The sequence below is a fragment of the Chelonoidis abingdonii genome, chromosome 15 (genome assembly GCF_003597395.2).
Source record: "Chelonoidis abingdonii isolate Lonesome George chromosome 15, CheloAbing_2.0, whole genome shotgun sequence".
In the NCBI taxonomy this organism is placed as follows: domain Eukaryota; kingdom Metazoa; phylum Chordata; order Testudines; family Testudinidae; genus Chelonoidis; species Chelonoidis abingdonii.
Window position 1 is genome coordinate 36,290,680 of NC_133783.1, and position 21,955 is coordinate 36,312,634.

Sequence of the window (21,955 nt, forward strand, 5' to 3'; positions counted from 1 at the left end):
ATGGATCCGGCTGAGGGGTCCCGTTCTCTGTACCTACAAGCTCTGTTGTAGACCATGTTCCTGTCATCTAATAAACCTCCGTTTTACAGGCTGGCTAAGAGTCACGTCTGACTGCAAAGTGGGGGTGCGTGCAGGATCCTCTGGCTTCCCCAGGACCCCGCCTACAAATCGGTCATGTATTTGTGTCAACAACTAGCATACAACTAAATGAAACCTGACTAAAAATAGTTTTATTTAAAAAACTGTCATGCAACATATAAGCAACTTGCTTATAGTAATGCCCAAAGAGTGGTTTGCCTGTGAAACATTTATTTTCAGCAATTTTTATTTACATTAAATATTTTATTTCTGATTTTGGGATGATGGTATCTTTATTAAATACAAAATCTAAAAGTTTAATATCTGATTGACAAGAACATAACTTTCCACCATATAAAAGTACTGCAAGAGTAATTCTATACATTTATAGCAATACAAAGTATAATATATTGAAGCAATATATAGAAGGTATGAAATGAGTTTTAGATGCTTGAATAGTATCCGTCATTTTTATGGAACAAACACAATATTTTGTGATTGAGAAAAAGCCAACAACTAAAGATAATTAAGAACAGGTTAAAATAAGATAGATAATCTATTTTAAAAAGATTTGTCTGGCAATTCTACATCTGTCATTGCCATCTTTCTTCATATACTGTAGTAATGTAAGAATACTTCAAACTACAGTACTTTTTATGTTGCAAAAATATTATATGAAGACAATCAAAATATAGCAACAAATTTTACTTCCTTAGTTGTGATTCAGGATTCACAGAACTGTTTCTTAATGACAAAGATTTATGCAAAAACTCCCTGATCACAGACAGAGATCTGTTCTCAGTTACACCAGTAACAGAGTACAATATTTGGCCTTGTGTTGAAAATACATCACAGTGTGAAAAAATAATTGTAGTAGGTAATGGAAAGAATTAGCACACTCTGAGGAAAAGGGGAGCAGGAAGTTGGTGATCATATATTGCCATCGGATTGGGATCTTTTTCTCCTAAACACTGTACACAAACTACAACTTAACACATGCACATGCATTTTCTATTGAATATTTACAAATTCAGCAGCAACTGGGTGTTACACTAGAAATTTGTGTTATAATTTACAAAATACTACAAGTGTGCATCCCCCAATTTCTTATTAGTAAGCCATTTTCTTCTGTAGCTAAAGATCCTAAGTCTTTCTAAATAATACAGAGTAAATGTTGTTACAGTCAACATAACCAGGAGAACACTCCAATTACAAGAATATTTCCATGCAATCAATTCATACCTGGGATTTCAACAGGATGCTTCTCCTTTTTGAAACAGTTCTGACACCACCACTTTATGATCTGAGAAATGCATTTTACTTGTCTATTTTAGCTGTTTTTTTTTTTTGTAACATTAAGACCCCACCCCTCTGAAAACAATATAGAAATACTTAGCTTTATCAACAAGATACAGACAACGTTTTAGAGATCTTGCATAAGCCTGGGGGACCGTAATGAACTTTCTAGCTATCACACCACATTTCATTGCCAGTCAGAGTTTTATAAGCACAGCTCACTGTAAAAATATTATAAATACCAACTTTTGGCATGATGTAGTTACAAATTTGATGCAAAGTTATTTTGTGTTTATCACACTTTTGAACACTACAATACTAGGAAAGTAACCTCAGCACAAGGCATAATCATGTTTATGTAAACTCACATACAAATTTTACAACTATTACTTATCACAACTGGAGACGAAGCAAGTAAGCCTTAAAAATTACTCTTTTCCTTAGGCCATGAAGGCAGAAGCAGGTCAACACAGTGGTAAAATGTTGATTCAGATCTGAGTTTTGTATGGAGATAGGCTGGCTCAAGGGCATTAAAAATACACAGTGCAGTGTTTCCCTTTTTCTGTCTTGATGTCCAGTGGGAAGATTCTCCATCACTCAAAATCAAGAGTGTAGTGTTGACATTTGTAATTTAAAACTAAGACAAAAGCAAAACCCATCCAAAATGTAAGGCTAGCAGATGATCTATATCCATAAATTCAAATACACAGTGACAGGATATACATGTACAGTGCTTACATAAAAAATATAATCTATACTTTGTCAATTATAATCTGAATTCTCTTAGGCCAAAACAGCACTGAAAGTTGAAACATTAGCTTCTTTACACATTACTTCTCTTCTGACATCATCGAAGGATTATTTTCATACTAGAGACTAGTCATCCTTTTTTCCCGTTGCTCAGGTCTAAGATTTTTCATTAGCTAGCATTTTATGATTCTGTGATGAGAAATATATCCATTTCAGATAGAGCTAATGTTTTAAAACTACTTTCACTCGAGTGCTTGCTTGGGAATTGATACAGGAGTCGAAGCCATTTTCATCCACAGTTTTATACTCTGGAGTTAGAATTAAACAAGCAGATAAAATGTAAACATTTATTGAAATGTTGCCTTCATTCTGCGCAATGTGTCCTGAATTTTTCGGGAATGTTTTTCAGCTGGTATCTGATGGAAGTTGGCACAGTTGTCAGCTGCTAAAGCAGAAATGTCTGCATCATTAAAATGAGCTATTCTTTGTTTGAGGTAAGATTGGAGCTTGAAATCTGTAGTAAAGGTATAGGGATTTTCTTGAAATGCATGAACTTGGCTCACAACTTTTGCAATGTTTCTTTAAAGAAAATAGAGAAAAACATTAGTCTGCTTTAGTGCTGATGATAAAACGTTAAAAGGAAATTCAAAGGCACGCAGCATCCATTTGTGCAAAAACGACTGAAGTGTTTTAAACTGTCAAAAGTGCACTGATGTGTTACTTCTTATGACTCACTAGACCAGGGGTTGGCAACCTTTCAGAAGTGCTGTGCCGAGTCTTCATTTATTCACTCTAATTTAAGGGCTCTAATTTAAGGGTTCGCATGCCAGTAATACATTTTAATGTGTTTTAGAAGGTCTCTTTCTATAAGTCTATAAATATGTAAGCTAAACTATTTGGTGTATGTAAGAGTATGTAAAGTAAATAAGGTTTTTAAAATGTTTAAGAAGCTTCATTTAAAATTAAATTAAAATGCAGATCTCCCCGGACTGGTGGCCAGGACCCAGGCAGTGTGAGTGCCACTGAAAATCAGCTCATGTGCCGCCTTCGGCACATGTTCCATAGGTTGCCTACCCCTACACTATACAATATAGGTGACACATGTATAATTAAAATAATTACCTAAGTTTAGTCCACTTATGAGCTCCATTTGTCATAGTAAATCCTCCGGTTTCAAGCTGCTGGACGTGCATGGCCAGAACATGGACTGATGGAATTGTAGGGAGCGTTTTGAATCTCTCTCCTTCCATCAAACACAAACTATCACTTTTTAAAAACACCTGGTATAATTTACACAAGGAAAGCCCATGAGAAATGTCAGAGCAGGCTTCATAAAGTAGTCCTCGGTTTTATGTCTTTAACAAACATTTTTGTTTTACAGTAATTTTTTCACGTACAGTATAGAAGTTAAAATGGAGATGAAAGAGATAATGCATTTGATCAACCTGGTGGCAGCTCAATTAAGGTAGAGTATGGAACAAAAGTTACTTCAATTAGAAGATAGCCCAGATGGAGTTCTTAATAAACATTTCTAATTTACAACCAACATGTTGTAGCTGGAATCACAGAATTCACCTTAGGTCTAAGCAAACTCAGTTTCACAAGTACATAAAGTTAGTGATGAAATGTTATGACAATTACTGAGAGATTTCACAGTAGCAGCCGTGTTAGTCTGTATCCGCAAAAAGAACAAGAGTACTTGTGGCACCTTGAAGACTAACAAACTTATTTGAGCATAAGCTTTTGTGGGCTACAGCCCACTTCTTTGGATGCACGAAAGCTTATGCTCAAATAAATTTGTTAGTCTCTAAGGTGCCACAAGAACTCCTGTTCTTTTTACTGAGAGATATTGTTTGAGATTTTCAAAGGTTACTAGGGGATACAGCCATGTAATTCCCTTTGAAATTAATAGGAGCTGGGTGCCAATCTCCTAGCAGGCTCTGAAAATCTCCGCCCTTGTTTTTCAGTCATTCAAAATAGAGTTTTACAAAATACTAGAGTGAAAGTGTTAACATTTAACTCTTGGTATGTGGCATCTTTAAAAAGTGGCAGTGGGTTAGGTATTGCATCAAAAGCCTAAATAATGGAGCAAGATAAGATGTCCAAGATGGTCTTATTAGCATTACCAGCAGTCTGGGGTACTGCTGACAACTGAGGTATTACTGAGTCTGTTGGTGGCTAAGCAGACTGGCCTTTGTTTTGGGCTAAATAGTCCCAGGTGTTGTTTGGTAAGACTGAATTAAGTATCCCTGCCTTCGCATTCTTCTTCCTTGGCAGTCAGCTAGAGCTTGAGCTTAGAGCAGCAGTGGGTTATCCACTGGGAGCTGCGGGCAGCCACGCAAATGCAAACAAACTGTCTGGCGGCCCACCAGCAGCTTGCCCTGATGGGCTGCAGGTTGCTCACCATGGGCTTGGAGATCTTGCACACTGCAAGGCTCAATTTATTCAGTTTTCTTTTGGGTTTGTCTGATAATTTGGGCTCTTTGTATTCTTGAAGATTTATGATCAGAAAAGTCATTGTTAAAACAGCAGCTTTCTCACACAAAATATTTGCTCCCTGTGTGCATTTGGTCATAACTGCTGATTTATTAACTAAAATAAATGGTTAATGGATCTGGTTGAAAAAAGGAAAGAGTTCTGCAGAAGCTTTTGGCAAATTCAAAAGCATTTGCCTTTTGTAATTTTGTAATTTTCCTTTTTATTGAAAAAAGGAAATTGAAGAAAACTGTAGTCTTTTCACACAAAAAACCCTAACCATTTTCCAATAGGCCAAATTTAGACAAAATTTCGTTATAAAATTCTAACCAGCTCTTATTGTTATCAACAAACTTATGGGAGAGTGAACTGTTCTGTCCTGACTATCATCAAAAGAATTGTTAATTAAGTGCTAGTTTCACAATATTAATTTCTGGCAATTAGATGCAAGCCAGAAAAAAATGCAACTTGACTTTCAGAGCCCAGGTTGGCATTTGGTCTTGGCAGGTGGAAAAACCCAAACAGTCAACTGTAAAGTAATCAGGTTTATGTGGAAGTCATTAAACATGGAACATTTTTTTATACAGTATAAACTGTATTTTGGCTTCAATCCTGCAAAGAGAACCAATGAAGTGTCACATAAGTATTTCACATGAGAGACTCATACTGTACCTCAACAGCCTTGAGTTCTTCCATTATTTCAGACACTTTTGATGGTAAAATTTTCCAAGCCTTAAAAAAGTAAATAAAATACTTTGACATCTTTTCAGATTAATCTTCGTAATGGAACAGATTGACTTTTGCTAAAAACAAAATAGCTACATAAGGAAAAAAAGTCTAAAAGTCTTCACTTACTGGTAGCTGTCGTACTACAAGATTTTCTAGCCCTCTTAAAATTTGCATTGCAGTAGCAAAATTTCTTTGTTCATAGCAAAATTTTGCTATAAGGAGAAATTTTGATAGTAAATTCACCTGCAACTGGAAAAAATAAAGTTAAACATTAAAATCTATTACATCACACTGGTCTGGTCCATGACAAGGGCTCTTAGGCATTACGGTAATACAAATAATAACTAATAGTAATTTGCGGGAGCTAAAACAAATAATATGTTTGAGAGTCATCACATGAAACAAATTGCTATGAAGAAACTTAAGCTGGATACCACTTTATTTCCATTTGAGGACATAGTCCAAAGGCCAAATTCCAACTCTACTGCCAGTAAAACAATTGATCCTAAAACTCTTAACTGGTTGGGAAGACATACAGTAATTAATTCTAAGGAGGCGAAAGGACAGAAACAATCGGGAACAAGTGAGGGACTAAATGAAAATCATTCATCTAAAAGTGTAGCATTTTTAAAGTTGGCAAAATAAATTGACTGTGTTACATTCTGATTGGCTAAGTTACAACTAACTGAATAATACTACACTCAAAATTGACAGAGGATTAGAGAACTGTATGTTATGGCTGCCATATTCTGATAAATTACCCCATCTCAGGCTTTGTTTTCAAAAGCAGTAAAAGCTGCTCTCCAATATGTATGTTTCTGAGAAGTCCGATAGACAAACAAGTAAACAAACAAAAACAACAGCAACAGTTAAAGGCAATTCTAATTTGGGGGTTTAGTGACAAACTTTTCATACTCTCTTAAGGTTAATGAAAATATCAAAAGTCCATAATAAAGTTATTATACTAGAGTTCTTTATTGCACAAATATTCTGACTGAACACAGAGGAATATGAGGTAGTCAGTCACCTGTAAGTGTTGTTCTTTGAAGGTACCTATTTTTATGGATTACCACTCTGGGGTGGATTTGCAGATTTGGATGGAGCTCCCATAACTTCTTATTCTAAAACACATTACACACTACCCCTACTGAGGTATCAGTGCTCATCTCTCTTCATGTGGGAAGTAAAAATACTCCCATGATAGCCAATGATAGACAAAACAGAAATATTCTGTTCAGAAGTAAGAGGGTGAGGGGTAATTCACTGAGATGATAGTTTCAGAAAACCAACAAATGAGCAACTGGCTCTTATCTGAAGATATATTATCTTAATGATTCTCACTTATGGAGACATGCTCCAGGGAGGTCTCCAATATAAAAAGAAAAGAAATTGTGCACACAGTGATGGTCACTAAATGTATGGTGACCATTTGAATTTGGATTAGACTGGTTTAATCTGCATGGGCAGATTCAGGTCCAGGTCTAGAATCGTGGTCAGAAAGGAATTGACCATTAAAGCATTGGGAGTAGCCTAAGTACTTCTTGCACTGCCAGTGCTATTCACTTGGCAGATAAAGACTCAGGGTCTGGGAACTTGAACTCTGTTGTCACTACAAATTTTTATACAAAAGTTGTTATCAACACCCACCATGAGTTATGGGACCAATGGTTTCTGTTGATTTTATCATGATTAATTTAGAAAATGTTGTATTAATAAGTTAATGGAAAGATTTCAGATGAAATCATTCAGAATGTATATACCAATGCACAAAATGACTTCATGTTTACTAAACATCAAGCTTTATTTTTAATCTTGAGGAAAGTATTAATTAAATTGACCATAAAAGTAGACTAGAAATGTGAGAAAATGAAATTAGAAGAGGGGAAAAAAAGGTACATTTTGTTTTATGATTTGTTACTTGAGCTAAAACAGCAGCAGGACTGCAGCACCCTGCCTCTCAAAGTTCTAGGTAGAAAATCTTTCAGTGGTAAGAAGGCCATTTTAACAGCAGAAAGTCAGACATCCGCGGTCTCATGGTAAATTAATTCTTATATTCTATTAAGTCTTTAACTCCACCACCAGAACAGATCCAAAACACTAAGCGGATCTGCCAACAACAGTGCAACAAACTGTTGCCAACACAGTGGCAGGCATATTTCAGGCTTTTTGTGTAGGTTTGCTATACAGAAACAGTAAACAATAGCAAATAACTAACTACTTCCTAATTTAATAACCAAATAAAAATTATAGCAAACCTTGGAAGTATGACTTGTAACAATTTCAGCAGCAACCCAGGTGCTGATATTGTCTGCATTTCTTAAAAGCTGTAAGAGGTACTTGTCTTGTATGCAATTTGGCAGAAAGAGGTTACAGACTTTAAGTGACAGTGATTCAGTGGGAACAGCTCTGTGAAACACAAACAATAGGGAATTTAGACATTACAACTACAAAACTTGAAGGAAAAGATGTTAACATTCTAATCATTTTTAAAATGTATAATATGTTATTTAGTTACAATCCTGATTAATACATTTTAAAAGGGCATGTGCTTGGATTCTATCATATATTAATTTATCTTCTTTGTGTAGACTTTATAATTCCAGTATCAACATACATCTGCAGATGTGATTTTCTTTTTTTTAAGTAGTCCCAAGTTTTGCAACTTGAGCCATTTCTTTAGTTTGTCTAACAATAACAAAGCATTTCTCCCCTCATAAACAGTGGTCAAAGGGCCATACTCACCAAAAAGTTAGTCTGTCTTTTATTTTGTGGAATATGAACATGAACACAAAAAAGTGAGATTCTAAAAGACAGAGTCCTGTCTGCACTACAACACAGCAGGGGCTAGATGGCGTTTTTATTGGATTTTAAATGGTAGGGCAAAAGATCCAGCTTGCAGGGCTGGCCGGGGGGTGGGGGGGGGGAAGAAGCAAGTGGGGCAATTTGTCCCAGTCCCCGGGCCCCACAGAGACCCCCATGAGAGTTTTTTGGGGCCCCTGGAGCAGGGTCCTTCACTTGCTCCAGGGGACCCGGAAAACTCTCGCTGGGCCTGGGAGCATCTTCCACGGCAATTTGGCGGCGGGGGGGGTCCTTCCGCTCTGGGACCCGCCACCAAACTGCCCCGAAGACCTGCGGTGGTGGGTCCCCGAAGAACCGCGGCAATTCCCCACCCCGCCAAAGACCCCAGGCCCCCTGAATCCACGTACCAATTAAGATGAATTAAAACAAAAACAAGGATAATGAAGATTGTGTGTGAACTGGTGATAATGTTAATATTTATTCTGGATTAGAGCTGGGCAAGTAATAAAAATCAAAATCACTTTTCTTTAAAAACTGCAATAAAATTCCTATATGTTTACAAGTATATATGAATTATTCAATCAGTACTAAAAGACAGACAGAATTTCATTATTTTTCCATCTCTATGGATATAATTACAACATAATATACTTGAAAAATATTGTGATATTTTTCAAAAACATTCAGCAAATATTTTTTGACCTGCTCTACTCTGGATTTCAAGTCACCTGGACAATATGGCCTAAAGAAAATTTTTTGGTCTGCTGAACTTCATTTTACAAGTCATCGGAAGGATAAAACTCCATTATTCCTCACTGTGATTTTTTTTTTTTTTTTTACATTGAAAAACAATGTAGATTCTCCATTTCCCACTTTCCATATATACATAGGGTGCAATACAAAAATCAACAATGCATCAGCAGGGATGGGGGGGATAGGAAAAGTATCCCACTTACTTTTGTACAGTGGTACCCTTATCTTTGACACCAAGTGCTCTTGAATTTAGGAAGTGTACTGGATGGCATTTATGAAACATTTCCTGCACAGACAAAAATTTAAAATCATAGTGATCATTAGGCTTGGCAATTATTTTAGGTATCACAAGAAATACTTTTTCTTCCTCTATGTTCTCTTCTCTAAGGTTCTCAGGAGAAACCATTACCAGAACTCCTGATACTAGTGACTCCAGACATTACAGGGACTTGGGGAGGAAACTAGGCTATTTTTCCATAGGTGTTGTGAACCTCAGAATAAATAGCAATCAACACATGAGGTGAGGGAGGGAAGGAAGAAGGGTGACTACACAACAAACGTTTTCACTGATTTGTCCTCTCTCTCAGTAGAATCCAGTTTTTTTACCTGTTGTAACAGTGTCAGTTCACAGCAAAGCTCTTGTGCACTATATTCAGTTAAGAGAGATCCTCCTTCATTTGCTTTAGCATAAGAGCCAGAGAATTCTTCTGTAGAACTGTAATAGCATGGCTTCGGTAAAGCTGACCCAACCGTGTATGGTCTTTCTTTCTGATGATGTGTAATAGGGCCATTTCCTTTGGCGAGTTTCCAGTTAAAGCTCTGTACAAGAAAAAAGTAGCTTATTACAGCTGTAACTTTCCTAAAGCCTACATTATGTCTCTTCTCAATATAACTTACTGAGATAACATCTACTCTGCAAACTTTTGCTAATGCAAGTTATGCAGGCATAAAGCCACCACAGTTAGTATATTGCTTCTGTGCAGGCATACTTGGCTCCTTACATTGGTGTTGCAAATACATACCAGTAGTGCTTGTGTTCGTGCACCACTCTGTACATCATCAGTAGATATCCCAGAGTGCAACTTGACACCGTTCAGAGCACCCTGTTTTGGGAAGTTTGGATAATACATGGTGGAGTACTGTGGTAATCTAGCCTCCCAGTCCCAGACCTGGACTTTAGCGTCCACAATCTGGTCCTGTCCCAAACCTGGACTTTTGCGTCCAAAATCTGGGGGCTTACCTGAACCTCCCCCAAGCTCACTACCAGCTTGGATATTCTCGCTGCCACCAGATCAGGAATTGATGGGGCCTGATCCCCCCTTTCCTCTCTCTGTGTCTCCAACCCTCCCTTGGGACACCAGATGTCCAAATGCCTTGGATGCAAAATGCAGGGGAGAAACTCCCTCCCCCCCTCCTCGAGGCTTCCTTAAGAAACCCGTTTCTCTCGCTTCCCAAACGATGAGACGTGCTCTGCGCTCAGCGGACATAAGCACCATCGCTAATCTCCAAACAGCTTGGCTTCTTGAGCGCTTCCCGTCTCATACCTCCCTCAGCAGGGAGACAGATACCTCAGATAGAGGTGATCCGTTTCCCTTTATCCCGTAGCCTGCTCTTTTCCGAAAGCAAATAGAAAATAGCCCACAGCCGGCTATTTTCCCTTCCCTTTGCCTCCCTAGGAAAAGAAATTCCACACTTTTAAAAGAAAGTTATATAAAAAAAGAAGAAATAATAAAACAATAATGCTTGGCATTAAGAAAACACAATAGGCAGCGCTCTTGCTTATATAAGAAAATATCAAGAAACAAGTCGATTTAAAAGATAGCCAGATTAAACAAGTCCAACAATCCACATACATGTAATTACACCCAAAGCTCCTCAATAGCCGAATGCTTGGGGGTTCCTTTGATACTCAAAAAGATGTGTAGGAGACACTGTGAGATAAGATGCAAGTTAGGAAGGAAGCTTGTTAACTACAGCCCGAGAAAACAACAAAGACACAGCATCCACATCTATTTCGTACAACGCCAACAGCTCCTCAATAGCCGAATTGCTTTGGGTTCCTTGTACTCACAGAGACTTTTGGTATAAATAATGTAAATAAACAGCGAGTTAGGAAGCGAAACCTTGTTACCTTGCACGAGCCCAGAAACACAAAAAGACCCGAGTATTCCCAAATCCCCCCCCTACTTAAAACAATCCAGGTCTCCTGACTGATGGTCCCATCTGGTCAGGTGTTTGGTTACCCTTTTCAGGTAAAAGAAACTTAACCCTTACCTTACCTATCTACTTATGACAAGTACAAACAAGTCATCCAAGGGTGACTGGGAGCAAGGGGTCAACTTCCCAGCATGCAACTTTCTCTATCCCATAATGTCAACTATATCCCATAATTTTCACCTTTTAAAAAAAATCTCCCAGCACCCATGTAACATTCTTCACTGTCTGCCATTTGACAGAAGCTTAGAGCCTGCACAGCACTGGACTACTGTGATGAGTGTTGCAAGCACAGGAAACACAATCCTCCAGTATTTGCAGAGCTCCAAGAACCACCAAATCATCAGGGAACATGATGGTTTTGTGGAGGACAGATTTCTGTGGGACATAGCAAAGAACAGTTCAAGGTTGATGGTGGCATTCATGAAGCATTTGCAGATGGTAAAATGCTGCCTTTGAGCCTGAGAAACGATCACTAACTGGTGGGATTTCATTGTAATGCAGACTTTGGATGATGAGCAATGGCTGCAGAGCTTTCAGATGCGCAAAGCCACAATCCTGGATCGGTGTGCTGAGTTTGCCCGAACCCTCAAGTGCAAAGACACCAGACTGAGAGCTGCACTGACAGTGGAGAAGCGAGTGGAAATTGCACTATCTTGCAACTTGCAATGCTGGATTGCTACCAGTCAATGGGAAATCATTTTGGAGTTGGACAATCCACTTTGGGAACTGTTGTCATGCAAGCGTGAAGGACATAGCAGATGGATTTGCAGCAAAGGACTTAGGGCTTACAGTGGATGAGAAGCTGGATATGAGTCAACAATGTGCCCTTGTTGTTATTTGTTCATTAAAATATCTTTGCTACCCTACCACTTCAGTGCCTGAGGATATAAAAATTAGACATTCCAATAAATGCATCATATAATTGATCAACTTATACAGGGTTAGAGTTGCCAGTGATAAGTTAACATGATGTAATGTTAAATCAGCTGTAATTTGTATTAAATAATCATTCTTGTCTCTTCGGACTATCGAATTCTTTTCTTGAACTTAATTCATTTAAGAAGAAACTTAATGAATTTAGGGCCCCAGATTTAGGCTACCATAACATTGTATGAACTGGTAAAGGAGAATACATACCCTAGACTTCAATTTTTATTTTTATTTTTTAATAATAATCACTGTCCCTTTCCCCATGCTGTCCAAGCTGACAAACTATTGAGTGGAGATGGGAGAGAATACCCAATTTATGTTAGGCTTGCTCTGACATTTAACTGCCGGTAATGTAAACAAACCTAATTTGTTAGTGTGCACGTACACAAGTGTTGAGGATGTAGGTATAAAAGTAAGAAAACTAAACCTATAAATGGAACCATTTTATTTATTTCTAGGTAGCCTAAAAAAGATATAGAGATAGTTTGAGTTTATAAAATACATATGGAGGTTTATTTTGTCCTATGATGGATTCAGCTTCTGCCTTGCTCTTGGGAACTCATTTCTTCCTCTCCCACACAGTTGGTGGGCCAACTAGGGCTCAGTCTTTCACTTCCTCCTTTTCTCTCTCTATACATTCTCACAGGTTGAGTTCTCTCCTCTACATGGATAACTTCTCACTAACTAGTCGTGAATTTCTGCCTCTGACATGTCCACTTCAAAACATCCAAATCAGGCCTTGTGTCATGGGGTGTGTCACCAAGGACCTTTATGGAGCTGTATTCACTTACAGTTTTGGACATTTAGACCTACTGTATGTCCTCTATGTTCAAAATGCACTGCAGAGTTAAACCTTCACCATGCCACTGTCAACACTATATTTCTTGTTCCAGAGTTCCCATCCTGGCCCTCATCCTAGACTCCTGGTGTGTGTGTGTGTGTGTGTGTGTGTGTGTGTGTGTGTGTGTGTCCCTTCTTCATGAACTTCCTTGCTGTGATATTAGTTCAGCCTCTAGTTATGTAATGAGTTGATGACTATAACTGCCTGGTCTGTAGCCTTGTTCATTTCCATTTCTTTTCCTTCTCTGAGTACATAAAAAAAAATCCACTTATTTTCCTGCTCCTTTATCCAAGTCTCCCTTCCTCTCTTCTTCATGCCCCATCTTTGCTATAAACTATGCAGAGTTTCCAGAGAGCTCTGTTGATTTAACCCCATTAAATTCTATAGGATTTTTGTATAAAGACAGCAGAGAATCCTGTAGCACCTTATAGACTAACAGACGTTTTGGAGCGTGAGCTTTCGTGGGTGAATACCCACTTCGTCAGATGCAGGTACAAAGACAGTATAAAGATAGTAACATTCTGTAAGCTCATTGGGACAGGGATCCTGCTATTCAACGAGCATATTTGATCTGTGAAGCACTTTGGACTCTTTCTTGTAAGGATGCTTTTTTTCAAGCAAAGTCTATTGGATTCTCAGGACTCTGAAATTACTTTGTACCAGCTGATGTCTTCAAATTCTGATTTATGAGAGTCAGTAGTGTAAGAGCAAGGTGCAGTAAAGTCTTGAAATTCTGTAGGCAAAAAGCACTTTTTCTCCTGTTCATTTTAAACTTTTTTATATAGGTGTGATGTTTCCTTGGTGTTATCTGGACTGGTGATCTGCTAGGTCACTGCAATCCTCGACTCTGGGAGCCAGCCTTACCCTGCTCTGCTGTGAGAACCCCCACTCCTGGGGGCTGTTCTCCCACAGCCTCTAGCATGTAAACTGCTCCCAGTTACATGCATGAGCACTTTTGGCCAGTCACTGCTTGGATTGTGCAACCGAATGACACTAGCTAATATCTCTAGTCCCAGACACAGCCCTAGGAACCTCCATTTTGCAGTATCCATTTATGCCCACTGGATGCTGCAAGCTTATATGGGTTCATCAATTTAACAAAGAAATTGATATGTACCAGGCTTCTTATCCCAAGGGGAGTCTCTGACGTGCTTCAGGTAGAATTAACAAAGAAATTTATTAACTACAAAAGACAGATTTTAAGTGATTATAAGTCAAAGCACAAGAAGTCAGATTTGGTGAAATGAAATAAAAGCAAAACACATTCTAGGCTGATCTTAACACTTTCACTGCCCTTACAAACTTAGATGCTTCTCACCACAGGCTGGCTGGTTGCTCTTCAGCCAAGCTCTCCGCTTTGATCAGTGCTTCAGTCGCTTTGTGGTGGTGTCTGTAGATGGAGGAGAGAGAGCATGGCAAATATCTCTCCCTTTATCGTGTTCTTTCTTCCATCTTGCTTTGCCGCCCCACCCCTTCAGAGTCATGTGAGCATAACCTCTTCATAGTCCCAAACTGACCAAGGGAAGGGGATAACTGATTTGAGAGTCCAACAGATCCTTTATTGCTGCCTAGGCCAGTGTCCTTTGTTCCTGTGAGGCTGGGCTGGGTTTGTCCCATACATGCCCTGATGAGGTGTGAACTGCTCCTCTGCTCCTGGGGAGTCTTGACTGAGCTTGTTTTAAGCCACGAGAACACATTTTCAGCCTCATAACTATATACATGAAATTACAACCTTTAACATATAACATTACTATAACAACAATACACAGTGCATCATGAACCTTCCGAAGACACCCAACATGACAAACTTTGCATTGGATACCACACAATCATATTATAAGGATGAAGATGGGGGTGGATGGTGTTCCCCCGAGGTACTGAGCATCACAATAAGTTATTTACAATAGTAGCAAATTTCATAGGGAAAAATATTCTTTCAGCAATTATGAGTCTCAAAATGGAACAGAAATAAACATTTTACAGCCTCTAAAATTAGTATGACTGTAGCAAATCATTATTGAATCAGCAAATCACTTAAGCACATGCTAAACTTTAAGTCAATGGGACTTAGGCACATATATAAGAGGTTTGCTGAATTGGGGCCTAAAGTGTTAAATTCAAAATTCCTTTATTTTTGCAAGAAAAATATACAAGACAGCTCTCTATATAAAGTAAGCTAAAGAAACTACATGCCTTTTGGTTGACATCTTCAGAGAGCTTCTTGCATAATGAATGTAAAGATTTTGTATCATCCTCTTCTTCCTCCTTCCACTCATCCCAGTTATAGCACTGGAAAGCACTGCCACGTTTCCCATCAGTAGCATTTTCAAGCACTGCCAGCAAACGTTCACCATAGCCATTTAATGGAGCAATCTAAATGGAAACTAGGTTTTAGTAGGCAATTCTATTGATTTTTCTTTAAAAGATTAGTAATGAAGTAAAGAGCATTTATAAGAAAATTCACATATTTTATTGCAGCCATGTAACAAGAAAGTGTCACTAGGCATAATTTTCTCACACTAATTTTACTCAGAAAGACAAGGATCCTAATAATAGCGTTTGCTTATATACCATAACTACATTTGATTTAAATGACATTTTACTTAAAGCTTTCACCAAAATAACAACAAGTTATAAAAACAAATTACCTTGGAAGAAATAAAGTCTTGTAGCATGCACAAAAGATCAGTTTTTATTGCAAAGTCTACAATATAACAGTCTTCAATCCAAGCCTGCAGAATGTAGAAACTCCGATTGTATATTTTGATAAGCAGAGAGGTGGGATCCCCATTTGCACTGGTAATATGAGAAAGGCAGTGAGTGCACTGAAACTGTCATTTTAGTCTAATCTTAAAAAGAGAGGTTGAGAGAGAGAAGTGCAAGAATTTTCTGCCAGTTGTATTACTTAAACAAAAGAAACCCAAGTCTCCCTTTCTCTGGCATCTATACCTCTAGAGGAACAAAAGTTTCATTTATAAAAATGTCCCAATACCCAGCTACTTACTGAGATAAAACGCCCACTGAAGTCAATAGTAGTTCAGAGTGGAAGTAGGAAGAAAGCATATTGTTCAGTACAGAACTTACTCTGTTTTCACTGTGTTCCACTCTTGTGGCTGGTCTACACTTATGTCGACCCCTACCTACAATGACTCAAAGCTGTGGAAAATGTTGTGCTCTGTGCAATGTAGTTAGGTTGAACTAACCCCCGCAGCAGATGCAGCTTGGTTGATGGAAGATTTTTTCCATCGACCTAGCTACCATCCCTGGAAGGGGTGGATTTACTATTGTGATGGAAAAACCCTTTCTGTCGATGTAGAAAGTGTCTGTGCCTCTGCACCGCTTGTAGTGCTGATATTCCTTTATTCACAAGAAAATCTCTTTTAAAAAAAAAAAAGTAACAAAATTCCATTCAATTAGAGGCTTCTTTTTAGAAATACTTCTTTCACATTGGGGAGAAAAGTCTCTAGAACTTGGACAGTTTTGTTCACAGGAACTTACTGTACCTGGATAAAGTGCTGCTGATTCTATCAAGAAGAAACTTCAACAATTCTTCTTGTGTGCAGAAATAACGAAATGTGTAGAGGAACTGCTGTACATAACCTTCTAAAAATGCATTTCTGTGGGATATAAGAAAAAAAGCTTCAGATAAGGAATGACATAGATTTTTTCTTGTATTAACACATAGCAACAAAAAAGTTACAACTAGAGCAGACTGAAAGTCCAAATTCCCGTTTCATGGAAAATTCTTAAGTAAAAAAATAGTTCCATTTTGGAATAAAAAAATAAAATTTGAAATTTCCCATGAATGGGAATTCTAAACATTAAACTATCTGACTTTTCAAATTTAGAAAATTTCCAAATTAACCATCTCAATTTCCACATTCCTATTTTTAAATTTAATTTGTATACAATATATTCTGTGGTTTTAGAATGATTATAAAAGCTGCTACTCTAATTTGTACGGCTTGAGGGATCTTATTTTCTTGTTCAAAGTACTGATATTTTCTGTCTGATGCAGTCAGGATGATAGAGAGGCAGGCTGGGGAGCTGGCAAGAAACCAGACTGGTTTCAACTGGAATCCTGCATGGGGCTTGTCAACATTTTAATTTCCTGTGGAACATTTCACCTCTCTCAAAACAACAGTTTGTGATGGAACTGTTCTTCCGGAAAGTTTCCAGCCTGATCTAGTTACAACTGAAATATTCTTATTCTTCATATTTTTATTTGTTAAGAACCAGTAACTTCAATTCCTGAACTTCATGTTTCTTTATTAAAAACTTTAGCTCCTCTATCGTTAAAATATTATGTGTACTATGGCTAGAAACAAACCCTAGAAACAATATGCAGGACAATGCTACTGAAATCAGCTAAAACTCTTACTCCTGGTGGAATTTTGCACCAAAGAATTAAAAATTCTGTGCAGAATATTTTAAAATTCTGCAAAATTCTGCATATTTTATTTGTTAATACAATGCAATATAATCACTCCAGTTTCAATTATTTTGGTAATTTATTTCAAAATACCCGTCAACAATACAGACAACAGCAAAAAAGATGCCTCCAGGAGCAGAGAGTTAAAGAAACATCTACAACAACCCAGTTACAGTTGGGGGGGGCGGTATTGGAGGGGGCTGTATGGGGCCCCCAGAGCCCAGACACCTGCACTTCCATCCCCCCAGAGCCCAGCCATGCGGCAGCCCCCAGCCCAGACACCAGACCCTCTTCTCCACAGAGCCCAGCCATGAGGCAGCCCCCTGCCCAGACACCAGCACCCCCAGAGCCTTTACTCCGCCCAACTTCTTCACTATCCCACTGGGGGACATAGTGTGGTGAGGCTCTGTCCTTCTTCATCCTTTGCCAGAGCTGGCTGGGTCTCCCAGGCCCTCTCCCTTCCCTGGGAGAATGAGGATCAAAAAGGTATGCAGCCTCCAGCCCAGCCTGTGACTGTGAGCTGGGCTTTGCAGAATCCAGTGGCCCATAAAGGAAGGCCAGAAATTCTGGGTGGGAAACAGGGAAGTCTGTAAAATTCTGCATTCCACAGTGGTGCAGAATTCCTCTAGGAGTAAACTCTGAGAGAAACTGATGAAATGTACAAGTATATTGATATTCATCCAGTGCTGGAGAGAAAGATGGTAATAGTTCCTACCTCTTATGTAGCATTTTTCACCAATAAATTGCAAAAGCACTTCAAAAAAGGAGATATACACCATTATTATCCTCATTTTACAGATGGGGAAAAGGAGTCCTAAACAAGTCATTGGCAGGACTGGGAACAAAACCCAAGTTTCTTAAGTCCCAGTCCAGTGCCATATCTGCTAGACTATGATGCCTCTGATAGTTTTCAGGGGCAAGACATGAGTTTACATACCATCATGACAGTCCATTTGTTCAAACACTACAGTGGTGAAAGTGGCACAGTTACGCTACTGTAGCATAGATGCTTCTTACACCAGTGGAGGAGTTTTTCCCATCAGTGTAATTAATCCACCTCTGCAAGATGTAGTAGCTATTCAATCTAGCGGCATCTACTGTGGGGGTCAGGTTGACCTAACTACGGCATACAGGATGCAAAATTTTTCACAGCCCTGAGTCATGTAGCTTGGTTGATCTAATTTTAGGTGCATACTAGGTCTCAGACCCAAATCTAGTGCCTAGTTCAAGAACCTGGGCAGAGTGCCGTGGAGAAGTGTGAAGGGAGGAATCATGTTGCCCCCATCTAATTAGGGTGGGAAAGAGGGTTTAATACGGTGGGGAGGGGTTGGATCAGGTCTCAGGCCTTCAACCAGGCCTATTATTACCTGGCTTCCTTTTTTGCCATTTGGACACTGTTGACTGCAATTAAATACTATTTCTGCATACTGTTAAGTTAATACAAGCAAAGGAGTAGTTATATAAAGCTGACAAACATTATTTATGGAAGCTAGATTTGTACGAATCCTGTATTTTTAAACTGAATTATGTTTGTTCTGCCCTGTAAATTAGGGATTTATAGAATACAGCATACCTGGAGAATAGATATGCCATTAACCCAAGTGGTGTCCCAGCTTGTAGAATCCTTGACCTGTTTTGATTATTACATCGGTGCTTTATCATATTATAGAAAATGAGCAATGACGACTCATCCAAAGGGCTGATGTCCAACACATCAGTTCTTGTAATGCTAACTACTGTAGGAAGTGCACATGATTCCACTCCCCACTGCTCTGCATACATGATCTGTGTGAAGAAGAGTCAAAGCAATGTAAAAGGAAATAACTGAAAAACGATGAAAATGAAAAATCGGAGGAAGTAAAGTCAATTCAACTTAAAACCACAATCACATTTAAAGTCATTCTTTTTAACAAGACTAGTTAACAGTTACTTGAATTTCAGTCAGTCATTCTTAAAAGTTCTTTATAAAATTATGATTTTTGTTTAAAACTTTTTAAATTTAATATACTGACTTGGGCATCCAATTATACTATTATAGCCACCTGTATAACAAACAAATAAAAATAAAGTGAATTCAAAGCTGACTTGCCTGTAGATACTTTTTCACCAATTCAAGAAATTGCACCTTGGATTTCATTTCTTGTAGCTGTCCCCTCAATTTGGGCAACATACTTTTAACATCAGAACCTTAAGATGTAAAATACATTTAGCACAAAAGCACATTTTGATGCAGTTGAGAGTATGAAATGACTTAAGGCAAATCCCTTTATTAGCATATCAGTTGTAATTTTACCTTTGTTTCTTCTCTCATTCTGCAAAAGCTTCTGGTAGAATTTTACAGTTTTCCTATAATTTTTTGTCTCAATCATTAGTATTTGTTCAAGTTCCTATCAAAAAAGGAAAACATTCTGATTTGAATGTTAAAAACTACACTACTGGGCAGTTCTGATAAGCAGTTTGATTATATTAAATAAAAAGGTTGGTTCACATAACACAAAGGCAAGAACATCCAACAGATAGGAACAGGAAATTCATCAAGAAAAAATATTAACACTTATCTTTTCTAGAAGAGAAAGTTACACCAAGCCTCTTTGTACTTCTGTGCAAAGAGGGCTGATGTAAAATTAAAACTGAATATTCAGAAACCACGAAGACCACTGCTTATCATGTTGACTCTATTGTCTCTTTGTTTACTTGCACTCTCCGGTCTGTCTGTATCCATTTGTTGTCTCCTGCCTCTTACTTGGATTGTAAGCTTTTTGGAGCAGGGACTGTCTTACTGTTTTAAACAGCACTCTGTTTTGTACAGGGGTCTTAGTCCCTGACTTGGGCTCTTGGGCCCTAAAGCAATACAAATAGTAAATAAAATAATAATAATAAACAAAAAAAATTAGATGGCTGCACTCAGCCTTACAATATGTAAAAATAATGCTCACTGAAAACCAGTGGAAGTTGAATCCATTTATGCCAGACTAAGTTTTGTTCAAGTTATTAAGAATATTTTAAAAACAAAGATATAATTCCATCTATTAACCTGCATGCAGCATGTGCATTCTTTAAAAGAGTGGATTTGTGTAATACTACAGAACAGTCCCTATGTGCTTTTGATCTGGCACTAAAGTTCAATTTGTGGTTCACTTAAAATCAGTATATAAGATTTTACAGTGGTCAGATGCTGCACCCCAGTGGTATTTACAGAGAGGTGTGCAGGGTTTCTACTTCAACACAATTTTTTGGCTAATGATTTGTGATGTTGCATTCCTCCTTGTGTACAAACAATAAACATACTATCCTTTAAATTAATTTCTTACACACTGGTATATTGTGAACACTCATAATAGTCTACCACAATTCCGTGAAGGTCAGTGATGATTACCAGCTGACATAAAGTATCAGAGGGGTAGTCGTGTTAGTCTGGATCTGTAAAAGCAGCAGAGAATCCTGTGGCCTTTTACGGATCCAGACTAACACGGCTACCCCTCTGATACTTGACACCATGCAAGGCACTGCATTTAGCCGTATGGAGTGGAAATCCATCTTTTGACATGCATCTGATGAAGTGGGTATTCACCCACGAAAGCTCATGCTCCAAAACGTCTGTTAGTCTATAAAGAGCTGACATAAAGCATCTGTAAAGCTCCTCCAAGTTAAGCCAAATGGTAGCAATATTGGGCAAAGCAGAAAAGTGGCACCACCCACAGGCTCTGCACTACATCTCAGCTTTGCCAGCCAAGAAGTGGGACTCATGTATTTGCATGCTTTTTGTTTTAAATTTGTAAACTGCTCAGATAACACCCAATCCAATCTCAGTTAAGTAAATAGAAAGACACTCACTGACTTCATCATAATAAAGGCTTGGATCCAAACCCTACCGAAATCAGTGGAAATCTTTCCTTGGGATTCACTGAGTTTGGATCAGGTCCAAATTACAGCAATGAGTACAATATTAGAAGTCCTAGACTGATACGCTACTGAACAGAGATATTAAAGGGGGCTCCTGGAAAAATACCACATTCACCTATTATACCAGTAGGATTATCTCAGATTATTAATAAAACATGATAGTTTGAATTTTCCTAAGTGACATGAAAGAGCACAAGTGAAAGTAGCAATTTTATCAGAGAGAGAGAGAGAGAGAGATACTACTTTTAAAAAGGGGAATAGGAAATACTATAACTTGTTTAATCTAAAATAATTAAGACACTGGGTTTTTCTTTGAGACACTGCCTTACATTTTAAAAGTGGTATATTTAGAGGAAATGCTATGGTAAGTACATAAATTAATTTAAATATTGAACAAAAATAACATATGGGTAAGATACAGCATTTCTAAGAATACAATAACTTGTTTTCTTCTTGGGTGAAAAATCAAACTATAGTTTAATTCAATAAAAGTGCCTCATAGACAAAAGAATATGATCCTTACTTTAATCCAACTAGTCCTTCTTGAAGCAAGAGCCCCCTTCAAGCTATTTTTCAGATTTCTGATAGTGACACTAAGGCGTGGTCTACACTACGCGTTTAAATCGGTTTAATGGCCGTTAAATCAATTTAACACTGTACCCATCCACACGACGTTGCCATTTATATCGATATAAAGGGCTCTTTAAATCGATTTCTGTACTCCACCCCAACGAGAGGAGTAGCGCTAAATT

The 21,955-nt window shown here is 38.1% G+C and overlaps 1 protein-coding gene across 1 annotated transcript in view; it reads right to left on the reverse strand.

The window, feature by feature from the left end:
* Positions 1-370: 370 nt before the first annotated feature.
* Positions 371-21,955, reverse strand: part of KNDC1 (kinase non-catalytic C-lobe domain containing 1) — a 125,906-nt gene continuing 104,321 nt past the window's right edge. The window contains exons 18-30 of the mRNA XM_032773339.2: positions 19,594-19,687; positions 19,390-19,487; positions 18,874-19,085; positions 16,372-16,485; positions 15,517-15,664; positions 15,062-15,241; positions 9,487-9,699; positions 9,084-9,166; positions 7,584-7,734; positions 5,455-5,577; positions 5,272-5,331; positions 3,247-3,404; positions 371-2,703 (exon numbers count right to left, since the gene is read on the reverse strand). Coding sequence (XP_032629230.1) covers positions 2,472-2,703; positions 3,247-3,404; positions 5,272-5,331; positions 5,455-5,577; positions 7,584-7,734; positions 9,084-9,166; positions 9,487-9,699; positions 15,062-15,241; positions 15,517-15,664; positions 16,372-16,485; positions 18,874-19,085; positions 19,390-19,487; positions 19,594-19,687 — 1,866 coding nt within the window. The 3' untranslated portion in view covers positions 371-2,471. The remainder of the gene's footprint in view (positions 2,704-3,246; positions 3,405-5,271; positions 5,332-5,454; positions 5,578-7,583; positions 7,735-9,083; positions 9,167-9,486; positions 9,700-15,061; positions 15,242-15,516; positions 15,665-16,371; positions 16,486-18,873; positions 19,086-19,389; positions 19,488-19,593; positions 19,688-21,955) is intronic.